The sequence below is a fragment of the Ischnura elegans genome, chromosome 1 (assembly GCF_921293095.1).
Source record: "Ischnura elegans chromosome 1, ioIscEleg1.1, whole genome shotgun sequence".
Lineage (NCBI taxonomy): Eukaryota > Metazoa > Arthropoda > Insecta > Odonata > Coenagrionidae > Ischnura > Ischnura elegans.
Genome location: NC_060246.1, coordinates 163076338 through 163092021, shown reverse-complemented (window position 1 = coordinate 163092021; position 15684 = coordinate 163076338). Strand labels below are relative to the sequence as shown.

At 39.4% G+C, this 15684-nt stretch overlaps 1 protein-coding gene across 3 annotated transcripts in view; it reads right to left on the bottom strand.

Annotated features, from left to right (window-relative positions):
• Positions 1–11520: 11520 nt before the first annotated feature.
• The window catches only part of LOC124172902, a 50070-nt gene continuing 45906 nt past the window's right edge, over positions 11521–15684 (bottom strand). For all 3 annotated transcript variants that reach the window (XM_046552414.1, XM_046552421.1, XM_046552430.1), the window contains exon 5: positions 11521–14137. In XM_046552414.1, coding sequence (XP_046408370.1) covers positions 14010–14137 — 128 coding nt within the window. In that variant the 3' untranslated portion in view covers positions 11521–14009. The remainder of the gene's footprint in view (positions 14138–15684) is intronic.

The following is a 15684-nucleotide window of genomic DNA, read 5'->3' as shown; positions in this document are numbered from 1 at the left end:
GGGTAAATGAAATCATATGCTCGCGTCACTCTCTCATCGCTGGGGTTAATATTATATCCCTGGCATTTCAGATTTTCGAACACCCTTTCACCGAAATTTTGTGAGCTGCATGGACACAATTACATAGTGAGAGAGCCTCTTAATCTGACATAACATAATACTCGGGGTTGCATTTTATCCACTTGGTAGAGTTCTTCTTGCCTCCGAGGATGGTCACTGTATCTTCCTTTTGCATTCGTTTTCATCCTATTCGTTCTCTCGATACAGCCCTGAAAACATGAATTGACGTCCATCTGCACTGGATAAACTAGAGCAACATGTAAATTGTGCTGCATAAGGAATAATTATTAATTGCTTTAAATCAAGAATATAAACTAAATAACCTTACTGGATAAAAATAATGAACTCTTCAAGCACCAAGACAGTACTTGATTTGGGAAAATTCGGCAAAATCAAGTACTGTATTGAGCCATTTTCCATCACGTTTAAGGAATATGTTAATTGTTATTGTTAAAAAGTTTATTAGTTAGTAAAAGAGTCCGTTTCCCCACTTTAAGCACGCGATTTAAGTCCATTCTCCATGGAATGCACTCAAAGAAAGAAACCTTTCAGTGCACCTCTTGCAGTGCCCAGCGATCGCATAATGAGAGTCATTCGTAGCAATATTTATTAATTTTACTTTCTGGTGATTATTTTCTGTCACTAATATATCTATTATCCACACGTAAAAGTAAATGAGACCGTATTGCATCCTCCCGCTTGCCGCGTCGCCGTACTCTCCGCCGCCTCCGGCCAGAACCGGAGTCGTCCGTGCGTTCGAAAAAACGATTTAAAATTCGGGGTTGCAAATTGGTGCAAGGTTTGACTTTAGATTCAAAATATAGAAGCTTCAAAGAACGACATGTTATAAGTTACTTAGTGTAAGCCGGTGACAATGTCTACTTTTTTTCTACGTTTATGTAAAAAAATGGGTTGAAAACAGGCTCCGCCATTTTGCTATGTATCTATGGTTATTGATGAAACAAAATCTTTAAAAACCCTTAAAATGAAAGAATAAGAAGTGTCAATTAAGATGGTATAACATTTTTGTCGATAAAACTATTTATAAAACCACTGCACGAGGATAAAGTCGGCAATTTTCAGAAAAAATCGAGGGTGGTCGTTTTTCGCTAAATTTGCTCAACTTTGACCTCACATATATTGTTAAAGTGAAAACACAGGACCAAAATAATCTGGGTAATTATGCACAATTTATTTGAGAATGTGTATGCGAAGTTTCAACTTCCTAGCTCAAAAAAATCGATTTTGAGGTTTTGGCCAGCTTTTTTCGATTCTAGCCCACTGTGCGTCGTCCGGAAATGCGCAGAGCGACGAGTGAGTTGACATCGCTGCGCAGGCCGGCGGGCGTATAATCTGGCGTCTACTTGGTGCTGCCACAGAAAAGGGACCTACGAAATCAGAATGGTCACTGTACTGGGTGTAGTTATACGATTTTAATTTTTAATTACTGGTAGGTATTGCTACAGTAAATAAATTATCCCATTATGCTTGCGTTTTTTGGTGTTTGAATTCCGGAACACATAAAATCCAACCAGTTAAAGGCCGTATTGACGAAGGAAAAATATTCTCGAGTATTTGACACAGTTCTGTTATGATTACGAATTTCAAGAACCTTGGGGAAACTAATATTATAATATTTAGGCCTTAACAATGTATTCATATCTTCCCGATGATTAGAAATGCGGTACCTATTTTTCAGATAAATTTATCAAAAGACCTGCAGTATTAGGAAAAATCAGTTAACATTCCCCACTGATTTATAATTTAAGAAATAGGTGCGTGCGTGATAGGGTGAAGGATTAAATATGATTTAAATCGTTAAGCGCGACTTTAAATAGAGTCATTCAATTAATGTCATGAAGTGCCGCGTACAATGCACCTTTTTTGTGTAGGTTCATCATTTTTCTACCCGTCCTTGTTGTATTAGTTCATGTTCACCTAATTCCTCAGCGGCAGAGCGGTAGCTGTCTGACGGAAAATGCCCACTTGGGTCTGATTTAAGTGGCCTCAAAGAGTTCATATCACTGCGGAAATCCTTACAGCTCCCATCTGTGGCTCAGTCGAGTCGTCTTCTTTTACGATCTAGAACGTATTTTCTATTATATCATGGCAATGATTTCGAAGACACGGTTATTCCAAATGCGACCCGTTGGCGTCTCTTGTGTTTGCCACATATGAATCTTAGACTCAAGGAGATGGTCCGTGACGTCCTTTGTTTGCTTGAATGCCTTTGCTGACCTTAAATTCGTCCCTCAGCTGAATCAGCATTAGTGGACCACGACTTCTATCTCCCTTGAGTCGTCCTTATAGTAACGGCAAGACTCTCGGAAAGAACGGAGTGAAATGAGTTCAGACATCATTTTCGAGGAGTTAACTGTGCTTAATTGCCGATTAAGAACTTTCTTAGTGCTGTGTGTACATTCAAGAAGACAATTTTGAATTAATCAATAGTGCTCGTTTTTTTAAGGGAAATATAGGGAAAAATTGTTCCAATTCTGTGTCCAGGCACCTTGTTCTTTTTGGTCGAATTTTTCGTCGGCCTATTTTGTGTCGTCCCTTGTTTATTTATAGGCTAGTGCCCTTGCCATGTGTTCAATCAGAAAGAAATTGTTGTCCAGCGCTGATTTCAACGAACGTGTAATTGATCACTTTGCTGGACAAAAGGAAAGAAGGATGGACTTTTGCAATATAACTAAAGGCCTGTGAGTATTTCATATTTTGTTAAAAATGTGTGAGAAATGTTTAATTGTTGATTTTAAATCATACTGTATTCAAGAAGCAACGCGAACACCGCCATCAAAGTCTGCAATTGCAAAGCGCGCATTCTAGTAGTGTTTGTTGCCTAGTGGAAGTCAGTGACACTCTCATCCCTCCTCAGGTGTTACAAGTGTCATTGCTACCTAAATAATTGCAAATGTTGTATAGATTTGACAAATAACGCATTATGATTGCAAAACGAACAACAGAAGTGTATTGCGGGCATATCCGCACGAAGAATGTAGACGCTAAAACCTAAAGTTACGTATTTTCGTTTGTATTTGCAAAATATCGCAGCAAATATATTTTTATTCTTCAAGATCATTGATCAGTATCATCGAGAGTCCGGACTAAGCTGATCCGTATGACCGAGAGTCTACTGCATTTAGTATTTATTAATCAAGCTTTATTAGGACTCTCGGTATTTTTGGGTACTAGGTATTTTTGGTGAAAAAAACGGAACGTATGGCATCACAGAATTTAATTCCTAGATTGCCGTAAAAACTTAATAAAATACACGAAATATTAAAAAATTATGACCCCCCGGTGGAGTGCGCCCCCCCTAGCATTTGACTCACGAGCCGCCACTGGATTTCAGCTTAATAATTTCTGAAGATAGATTCTTCGGGTCACTCAGGCGGATCGAACATTCAATTAGCGAGGTCATCACAGCGTTTAATTGAGCAGGGTGGTGATGAGAACTGGCATGGAGATACCGATTTGTTGACTTTTCTTCTATTAGTTTGACCGCCTCTTCTCCAGGTATATTCGTGAAAAGTGACGTGACGTCAAAACTGACGAGAATGTCCTCCGGGTTCACTCGTATGTCCTTTATGATTTGCAGGGAAGTGGTTACCATCACTACAATAGGGTAGTTTCCTTCATCAAAGAAAACGAAAGGTATTGATTGCGATTCGTTACCCACCATTAGTGTATTCACAATAAACATTATTTTGTTTTAGAAATCCCAGTTTAAACGAATGGCAATGGTCAATTTTAACCGCATTTGAAATAGGCCAGATTGGCGCCCATGCGATGCCACTCCACGTGACGTCACAGGGACCTAGTTTCTATACGAGTAGATAGGAATTTTACATCGTCTGAGGTTACCAATGCATGCATGAGGCACAGAGCTCAGGGAAACGTCTCTTAATAATAACCTATTAAAACTGCCTATGGTTGGAAAGTTTCCTCCGTTTGATAAGGTAGATATTAATATTCCTTATTTAAGCCAAGCGCTACCTGCTAGCAGGGTACTCTGCTACCTGCTAGCGGTTTGCATCGCAGCGGCGCACATATCACAGCCCCAATGTCACCTAACACGGCGACAGCGGGTATCAGAATGACGTCAGACGGGCTTTTCCCAGCATTCATACTTAGCCGTCGCGTTTTAACGCGCTTGGAAATTTTCGCTTTTCATTTAATCGCGAAAAATAGACATCGTAATTTAAAAATCTAAAAGCGTGAAATGCGTACTCCAGGAGTAATAATCTGTCGATTTAGGCAATAAAAAAATAATAGGAAACTACCCTATTGAAGAAAGCGAAAATATCGAGTGGGGTGTCACAAACACCCCACGCGAGCTCTCACGTTCGTAAATAGGACGCGGTCACGGAAGGCTGGCGGTCCGCCTCGGAAAACTTAAAATTCCGCCGACTCGAGCACACGGTCCCCTCGGCAACCAAAACAAAACACTCCAAGTATTGCAGGCGGTCGCTCGGGCCTTACATCGCAGCATTCGGACCAAGTGATATTTGCGACTCGGGGGCTCGGCCTCAGAGAAAAAATGGAATGGGGAGTGGAGGGGAAAGACACGGCAGAGAGATAGAGAAGTCGTGATTCGTATCGTAAAAAAACGCAGTGCATGGCTTCATGGTTAGAGATACGTGAAAATCGCACTTTCATTTTTAATTTATCGCACTTTCAATAACAATTTATCGCATTTTGTAGCGTTTATTTTTTATTTTCATAATGAGGTAGATGCCGGTAAAATGTTGTTAAACACATTCATATGACACAATACATGATATTTTAAATAATTATGTCGTAGAACAATAATAAATTAAGGAATAAGACATATAGTGGCGGAGGTTTATCTTGCCCCCGCCCACTTGTAGTTCGCGGCCACGTAGAGTTCCAGCCAACTAGCAGCTGGCCAGTCGCTCACATGCTTTAAGCGGTGAGTGTTGGCGGAGCATTTAAACTGCGCTCGGCACAAAATGTACGAATTTCGCCGTCGAAAAGGCAAATTTGCGTAAAAATATCATAGAAGTCCAGTCATCGCATCTATGGCGCATTTATTTGCGCACATCGCATCTATATCGCATTTGCGATTTTCACGCATCTCTACTCATGGTTATTGAATTCGTAGTCCTTCGTCGTCAACTGAGTGCGTGGCGGTTAAATTCTTCTCACGGTAAATAAAGGATTATGGATTAAATTGGTCGAAAGAATCATCCTGATCATTTCGTGCATTGCCACGATGCGCTTTAAAAAAAACCCAAAAATTGATTAAGTGTAACATTTAATTGATGAAATTGTAATCTGCATACAAAGTATTCATTACTACCGATGCACAGATTTATCTTAAGCAAATATTATAAAAAATGGAGGGTATATAGTCTATTCTTCAGCTTGGATGAAGCCAATAACGGAAAGTATCTTCTCGTTCGACCCCCTTACGCTTTTTTCGAATCCTTATGTGCATTAAATTTATTTATTTTCACTAACCGCATAAACAGCACATTTGTGGCTTTTGCAAAGGGGAATCAACAATCAACAAAGAAGGACATTCACGTACGCCCATGCCCTGGATAAGGGTAACTTATCCAGGCGGGACTCGAACCCGCGACCTTCGGTTTGGCAGGCGAGGACTTTACCCCGCCGCCACCGAGGCCTGGAAATGGAATGAATGACGATCTTTCGACACACTTACTTATATAAATTCCAGAACACTTCCTTAATCGCGAGAGAGTTGAAATTTTGCACACAAGCATTCGAACGTAATAAGTAATATAAGATGAGAAAGCCTACGGCCTCCTATATGGACCAATGAAAAGACGCCTGAATCCGACGGACGTGAATAAACCAAGACGGCACCACCATACCTCCACTCTTCACTTCATCGTCCCAAAAATTGCATCGAAACTGTTGTCCACAAAGTTCGTAACGCGAAAACCTCTTCGTTGAATCCTCACCACGCCGCGAAAGCCTTCGCAAGGAAGGGTCTCCTAAAGACACGCAACTAGCAACGAGCGGGAGACTTCAGCGTGCGAGACCCCGAATATCACGCAACCCGCCATGCGCCAATGTTAACTATTTCTTTACCACTCAGTTGCTGACGAGATAATTTGTTGGAATCATACCAAACAGAAGTTTTCCCCAGAAAAATAAAAAAACCGATATTTCCGTTTAATTAGCCAATAAAATAAACCAGTATTTTCTGTTGGTAACGATATGATGCTGTGTATTTCGCTAGGCACTATAAAGATGCAGTCACCATTGCATTAAAATAGCAAAAAAGCATTTAAAACGCTCGATATGTCTAGAAAAACCATAAAACATAATTGGACTTTATGGAGATTAATTGCCGGGGTAAGGGGTATCAGCGGTGCAGCGAGGGGGATAAACCTAGTTGGGGGATAAACCTCCCCCCCATAGCTCAGAGAAACTTTTCAGTTTAATCCGTTAATCTTCATTGGATTAATATACTTGTAGAAAAGTGTATGGATTATTAAAATATGACTCAGAAAGCCTTTAAACACCATTTTGAACCATTTATCTTAAAAAATTTCTGGGGGAGGGCCCCCGCACCTCCTTCTTATCCTGGCATGTATACCACAAACCCTAGGTCTAGTTGTGCCTATAATCCCCCCTAGCCTTAATTCCTAGCGGTGCCCCAGAGGGGTATAATTCAACGATCCACTGGATAGGAAGAGAGATACACCATGTGGGACACTACAGAGGGTGCCCCAGAGGACCCTAGCACTGACTGGGACAGTACGACCATTACAAAGAGGAGGTGGGGGAGGGTAATTCCCCACCATGGCAGCAGGCACGCAACATGTCTGGCAGAAAGCCATCCACGTTGACTGGGACAATGAGACTTTCCTGGAGCAGTCAATGAGAATGAGAAGGTCCATGAAACCTCAGGGAGAGGAGTTGAGGGCCGTGAAATGAGAGACAAGGCATTCCCTGAAGAAGTGAGGGCCTTAGTAGGGCACAGGGGTGAAGAAGCCATCGAGAGAATTCTAAGGGGCAAAAGAGAACACTTAGCCACTGGTGATCAATTGTCAATGTTCACTAGGCACGCAAGTTATTCCATTATAGAAATTATAACTATGGAAAAGAAATCAATTGGATTTTCTAGGACTTCAGAGAATAAGAGTTTGAAATAAAAGAGTATTTGCATGCATGAGGTATTTCCATAATATTTATTGCAGTGGGTGGTATGTGGTTTCAAAAAGTCTCCTTGAAAATATCCACATAATTTTTAGCATGGTTAATTTTTATTTTACCTTTAAAAATGATTTGTTTATGCACCATGAACATTGACACCTGATGCCACCCAGCCATTGGTTCTTCACATTATGACGTTAACTTCCACACCACTCAAATTATAAAGTAAAATACTACACATAATACATATGTAGAATGATCTTCACAGCTGTAAAAATGCTGTGATGGAAGTAGCGTCATCCCCGAACCATTCCGAGGGTATTTCTTTGGACTTAATTTTGAAAATGGCCTTCAACCATGTATTCAAGGTTATTGGTCCTTCATGTGCCGTTACTTGGTCATTCTTTATGACAGAATAACTTTTACAGATAATATAGTTGCTTCATGTGAAAAAATAATAAAACCAGGGTGACAGAATTGAAATCCAGAAATGAGAAGGTCAATGAATTGCTGCGAAGTTGCTGAAAAAAAGTTTATGGGGAGGTTGGTGTTGGACGTGAGATACTAGCCATTGAAATGAATTAGATGGGCGTGGGTTTCAAGGGTATGGAGCACTTTATTACGTACAACACCAAAAATACCCACCAAATGGGAGACTCACAATTATGCCCTTTCAGATTCTTGATGTGATTAAGCTACTTCCTTCATTCCACACTTTGGATGCTTAATGCCTGACTCACCTTCCATACACTACAACCATTATCGTTTGGCTGGTTACATAAGGGCCATTTCGTACGGGTGTTTTTGCGAGGAGAGCTTTCATTTAAAATTTTACCTACGTATGGTTATGTAAGTGTGTGTGCATGTGGAGTTCACGTGTGAGTTATTCGTCCTCTTTCCCCCCCTCCTTATTCCCCAACTTCGGGTACCCTTATCATGTGACCTGGAGAAATAAACGGAAGAAAGAAGAAGTGCATTCCCCACCCCTCTACCACCTTGTCCAGTGACTCAGTTCTACATATCCACCTTTCAAACCCCAAAGTTTCCCCACCCACTTTGAAAAAATGCCCCTTCCCCAAATTGACAGCCGTTTGGTGACAAGTGGCTTTTCTCGCCATTTTCCCACCCCCTCCCCAGAATTCTATCCCTCCAAGGGGGTATAAAAAGTTAATTCGCATAAGCCACAGGGTTCGCATCTACGGCTAACTTCTATGGTGGATTTTTATGGTGGACAGTCATAGCTCACCTTTATGGGTCATCTTCAGTAGTCACTGCTATGAGCCGACAGTTTCTTCACGGCTCTTCATTATTCAGCCCTTGACAATTTTTCATCGTCATATGGTCCATCACCATTGTTGAGAATGCCTATCTCAACATAAGGAGAGGAGGACGTGGGTGAAGAAGAGAATATTTTGAAGCGACGTTGAAGGTTGGAGCAAGAAAGAGGAGGCAGCCATTTGGAAATAGGAGACTGTGTGGGAGATTTTCTTGTGCCATGAAGAGGTCAACCTCACACACTTCACCAGCAGCTCTTTCCATCATGTCAGCATCAGATGGCACATCAACCAAGTACAGGAAAACCTCTATGTAGTGAACCTCTTTACATCATAAACCTCCATACATCATACCACTCCTATGGTCCCGTCTGATTTACATGTAAATTTATAGGCAAACCTCTTTGTAGTGAACCTCTTTATGTCGTAAAACCTCCACTTATCATACCAAGGAGATACCCCCAAGATGGCCTAACTACCTCCGCAAATTGTACCAAGACAAATAGAGACCATTAATGCAGCTGTTATTACGTACATGGAATGACATTTTCAGCAATAAATGTTTCACTCTTTTTTTCTTATATACCTTTAATATGCTATATAATTTTCACATTACTCATTAGTTGTGGCCATTTTTTTCAATAGGAGAGCATACCTAACAGTAAATAAGAAAAAAGAAATCCAACTATCGCAATCACTTTAAGTGACTGTTGAATTGAATATCATTTCTCTCAAATTATGGCAAAAATCATGCGATAGCGCTTGCTTTCTGTAATTATTAAATAATAAATATATGTTCACTGATGCATGCATGTTTGTTTAAACACGTAAATATAATGGTTTAAAAGACAGTAGTGCCTTTCATTTCCAAAGGATATGAAAAAATGGTGCCTATCACTAAAACCTCTCTATATTGAACCTCCATACATCAAATTGCCCAAATTTTTGTCCCCTCCATTACGATCTAAAGAGGTTTTACTGTAGTATGAGCCACCAGAAGAATGTTTCCCAACGACGACGGACCAAAGGCCTGATAAATACTGTCCATACCCCAAATCCCAAATCAAATCCTTAAGAGGAGAAATAACTTAATAAGAGGTCCCCATCAGTGCTCCTTCTTATTCCAAATATGTACATATACCCCTAGTGTTCAAGAAGCCCCCCCCTCCCCTGAAGGAGCAAAAAGCTGTTATACCCCTGCATCAAGCTTCATATATTTCGTTGTTTCCTTCCCCTTTTCCTTGTCCCCTCTTTGTGTGATTGCAAGTACGTGTATGATTTTGCGTAGTATTGTAAAGATAAGGAGTGTATTTCATTTTTCTTGTATTTTATTTATTATTCCAATTGTCAAATTCATGAAATGTTTAATTGACAAATATTTATTCAATAAAGATTTTTATTCAATAAATAAGAGTGAATTGAAAACTTGTATAAAATTCAATTACGAACTGATAGGAAAGGAAATTTTTTGTATTGTATTCTTTTGTTAACGCTATTCTGATAAGTTTCATTTAATTATTTATGCTGATGTTAGAAGCGTCAATTATATGTGTTTCTGTGTATTCTATGTATTTTGAGATCAAACTATATCTGTGTCAAACGAAAATCTCATGTCGGAAGTTCTCTTTCTTTCAAACGCACCAGTCATCGAAAGGTCCCAAAATTCCCTCACCCTTTTTTCTGCCTGTTTTCCCTTTCCACATCCCATCCAGGTGCTTCAGGATATATCCCGTGCATCCCATGCCTCACCCGAATTGCCCTAGTACCTCGTACCTTCCCACTTCTCCCCTTGAATGTGTGACCTTGCATTACCCACCCCACCTCTCGGCTCGGACTATCAGCCAAGGAGGAGAAGAGGGCAAGAGAGAGGTTACAATACGTACTACAAGAATAGGGTAGATTCCTTCATCAAAGAAATCGAAAGGCATTGATTATGATTCGCTACCCACCATTAGTGTATTTATAGTATACAAATTAATTGGTTTTAGAAATCCCACTTTAGACGAATGGCAATGGTCAATTTTAACCGCAGTTGAAAAAGGCCAGAATGTCGCCCATGCGATGCCACTCCATGTGACGTCACAGGGACCTAGTTTCTATACGAGTAGATAGGAGTTTTACATCATCTGAAATGCCAATTATCAATGCATGCATGAGGTACAGAATCTTAATTATCACTAACTGCCTATGGTCGGAAAGTTTCCTTTGTTTGATAGGGTATTAATAATCCTTATTTAAGCCAAGCGCTACCTGCTAGCAGGGTACTTTGCAACCTACTAGCAGCCTGCATCGCTGCGGCACACACATCCTCGCCCCAAGGTCACCTCACAATGCGGCAGCAGGAACCAGAATGACGTCACACGAGCTTTTCCCAGCATTCATACTTAGCTGTTGCATTTTTGCGTGAAATTTTTCACTTTACATGGTAAATATGTGGCTGCAGACCATCGGAAATTGGCCATTTTAGCAAAGTTAACAAAATCATTATTTCTCATCGCAAAAACACGGTTCAAAGATGTACTTGATTGCCTGATTGGCAGGAGTGCGATGCAAACTATCATTTTTTGATGATCGCATTGATTGATAGATGTTAAAAATGCAGTCAGAGCGGTCACTTTTGGGGAGGGAGGCTTGGAGGGTCGAAGAGAGGGGCTCAGCGAGGGTGAGCTCGTCGAGGAAAGGGTCCGGGATTAGGACCCTTCGAAGTGCTTTGGCAAAAGTGCATTGCAGGGAGGAAGTAAAAGTACATTCACAGCAGCCTGCCATGCGAAAGTACCAGGTACGTTCAGAGCAATAGAGTCAGGGTTAAAGGTGATCTTGGGAACTGCACAAATCATTTAAACACTGCTATTGATATAATTTACTGACATGACTCAATTGGCACAAAAGTAGGTCATCTTCATTGTCATCTTACCCTAGGGGGAAACATCCTTCAATCATTTGTAATTGATGCACAACACATCTTTTAATTTTTCATTGGCAACGACACACTGAGCTAGAAGAGTTGATCCCCCACACAAGAACTAGTATGTACATCTTACATTCATTTATTATGATTATACATGAGTAAAATATATACATAGGAAACAAAAATCCATGAATAAACAAACATAAAATGAACTTTTGTGTCCGCAGAGTGAATAGGCAAAAACAATATAAAGGCACCCTTCAGGAGCCAGCATCAAAAAAGATTGGTACAACCCACAATGTTTAGGCTAACACTATACGGATTTATAACTAATTTACATTCCTCACTTAAAATTTTGTTTAGATTTCTTTGTTCAGTTATACTTCAAATTTGGATTTTAATTCATAGACTATTGAAAATTAAAATCTAAATTTAAAATAAAATTGTTTGTTAGGGAGAAAATATGGTATAGTATACAGTGTAAGAAACAAAATAATTGGACATAACCATAAAATTTACAGCTGTAACACCTAAGGATCACTTACAGGTGATTACATACATCTGTATACAGCCTTAATTCAAACATTTGTAAGCAAACAATGCAGCCGTATTACATACTTCTGTAATACAAAGCTATGTTAGGACTTCAGAAACCCCTTTTAAGTAAATGTAAAGCAGTACAAATGATATCTATATTGATATACAATATAAATACGTATTTCATGTATTTTATAGCTGTAACGTAGATGTAATGCATACAGCATGCAACCTGAGTAACCAAAAATTTAACATAATTTTGCACTCGATCCAATACATTTTCCAACAAAAATTGGATATTAACTCACGTTCAAAGTAAGAAAATAATCCAGAGGCTGTTTATGTTTCAACGCCTTGGGAAAGCTCACCAACTACTGGGACGTTAATAATATCACACTCCTGAGAAATCTTAGTCCTCCATGCTAGAGTCACAAAAATAGGAAATTGGAGGTGTTTTCTTGGGATTTAAACTGGATTAGCCTCATATATATGTGTGTACCAACTTATCCCATCATATCCCCAAAATTATCAACCACTGTTCACACGATGACAATGTTTTGAAGACAATAACAACCTTATCTTGTTTAAGGGGGTTAAGGCAGCGTGAATGTATCACAAATGTCGAGTAAACACTGCCCTCATTTCAACAAGGCAGAGAGTGTGTGTTTGTGCACAGACAAACATTTTGTTTGCTACGTAAAACTATGTCCATACTGGGTGATAAATGTCGGCAACATTTTGCACATCCAATGTATGCAGAAGGCACAACAGAAGTATTGCTATGTGTGGCTATGTGCAATAAAGTTCATGATAGATATGCCATGTTTCCCCACTTCAAATGGAAAAAAACTATGGCTCACTTTGGCAGGAACTTGCGTTAGAATCTCAACATTTGAAAGGAATGCATAGGGCTGTAATAGGAATCTTAATACATTAATATGCCTAAGTATTGTTGAATAATTTACTCAAGAATTTTAAAAGTTAAATTATTGAGTTACTTGAACCTGTCATGGAAAATTAGACGAGTAAAACCAATCTTGGCAAAATGTCTCATCATTTACAAAATAGAAACTAGTGATTATTATTTACGAGAAACCCATTCTATTAAAAACGCTCAGAATGACAAGACATGGTAAAAATTATAATAAGGCTTCATGAATGTGGTTATGAATTCATGGGACATCATTTCTTTGTTGAGCAAACACAAGCTCATGATTTTAGTTGAAATTCTATCTTAAAACCAGGATATTAAGATATCTATATAGCACCTTTGTATGTGTTGATATGAATTCAAGTGCAATGGTAGAAACTTCTGTTGAAAGAAGCAAGAATCCAAACGCAGACAGTGGAAACGAGACTCCAGGGTGGGCTCCCGGGGTTGCACTCCCAGGGCAGGGTCTCTAAGCTCTCGCTTTTCACCCTCACCATGAAAGGGGGAGGACGTGGAAAGACGAAAGAAAAGAGGCAAACAAAGTTTTCTCAACGGGAAACACAAACCAGAGTGGACGATCCAATTTAGAGGAGGCCAAATTGTTGCCAACGAATGTGGAGAGAGGCAGCAATGTATCGCGTACAAATCCGTGCATCTTGAAATGGCGATTTTGCACTCTTGTGCAGACATAGCTCAATGGCAATTTGAATAATCAGGATTAAGAATGCATGTATCCTTTAAATTTCTAGACATCGAATTGGTGCAAGTGCAAATTTAAAAAAAAAGATACTTTTGATGACCTCACATGCTGATTACCATTTAATACATAACTTTTCACTTCAAGCAAAATCGCAACTGCTTTTAGATAATAAATAAAAATCAAAACAACTTGTTTTAAACCAAAGTGAAACACTTTTGAATGAGAAATTAGAACTGATGCTCTGCACTTGTAATTTCATCCCAGAAGTTGACAGTGCGTAAACACTAACCATGCCAGTCAGGTGCAAACACACGCATTCAGTGAGGGCGGACAGGTGGCGCCAGCAACACAACGGCATTGCCCCAAACGTCCAACCCCTCCACTCCCCACCTCTGCGTCCTCAACGCACGCCAACAACAAGGCACAAAACACACGCAAACACACTCAATCGGTGGCCTTGTCTTCACCCTGTCTCTGCTGCCATTGCTTCCCATCTCCTCCACCACGGTCCTCATGGCGCTGCTGTAGCCACTGCCACGTGTCGCCCAGGGCCTTGGCAAAGTGGTCGTCCACTGTAACGAGACAGAATCTAATCAAGCACACTGAAATTTGAAGGAAAAAAATGCGATCTTGAAGTGCGTCACGGATACATATGTAAACTCGGTTGTTACAGGCTGAACTTTGTGAAAATCTATTGTAAACAATAAAAATTTATGGTACTTTTTGAGTTATGGTGTGGTTTCGTCGCAGAGGCGACATCTTCAGGTACAGAAACAGAGCACTCAACATCCCCCTGTCTGAAAGATGGACTGCTTGGAGGAGTTGGAGATTAGGAAGCATACCAGGAATGGAATTTTAGCAAATGAGAATATTTTTGTCAACTATTCCCCCGCTTGGAAATTCCCCTGAAGTTGCGTAACACTCCAACCCCAACGCAACCCTCCCCTAACAACCCATAATAGCAACCAAATAAACAACAAAATAACTATTAAAATAACGATTTCAGTACCTGAAGATGTCTGTCGCCTCTGCGACAAAACCGGTCATCTTAAATTAATTGTGTGAAAAATTACCATAACTTTTTATTGAATACATATATAGTTTAGAAACACTTTTCACCAATTAAAAAAAAATGATTTTCCTTCACGGCCTCATCGAGACTTCTGATGCGAGAAATAATTCAAAGATAAGCAGTGACACAAAGAGGTCTTTTTGGGTCTATCAAATAAGGAAAACCTAATGTAAAACGAATTAAATTTTTAAAAAATCTTTCTCAATTGGAATATTTAAGAAGGGAATACTAAGGCATCACCCTAAAGCATGAATTCAAATTTCTTTGGTGCAATGAAAGTTTTGTAAAATAAAATAATTCACCTTTACGTGGCAATCTACCATTGACACCCCTAATGGCTGCTTATTTTGACACAATCTATGGAGCCATTCCGCTTTTATCCTGACAAATCAGTGGCGGATAATTTAGCATAATAAAGCAAAATAATAGCAAAATGACTTAGCATAATAATGAAAAATGATCTCATAGAATTCACACGCAAAAATACATTACACGTAATAATAATAATAAATATCCTACAGAGCATGTTTAATCATACCATACATCTCAGGTTATTATCATAATTGAGAATAATGTGTCATTGTAACCTGCAAAGTATGCATTGTTGAATTTCATTTAATATTTTCTTTGGAAGATTATTTTAATTGTTGAAAATAAGAGTGTGTTTATAACTTATTTTTATGTTTTTTGGTATATCTTTTGTAAAGTGTTTTTGTAATAAGTTTTTAAAAATTTTTTTCCCTTGGGTTATTGGGAAAACGTAAAATAAATGAATACCTAGCTGGACCAGTCCGGGATGCCAAACGACATGTCTATGCATAGCACATTAGACACCATTTAAGTGCTAGACTACACTAATTATGGTGCTTTAAACTTTAAAGTTGTACCCTTGGGCCATGCTAAGATTTAATGTTTTTTTTTGCACGTGTGCCTATGAGGCACATTGTACCTGAACTCAGCAGTTCAAATATTGCACCTGACAGGGATGCCGACTTACAAAAAATATTGGGGGGGCCCAAACCGGGGATCTTGCCCTGGGAAATTTTA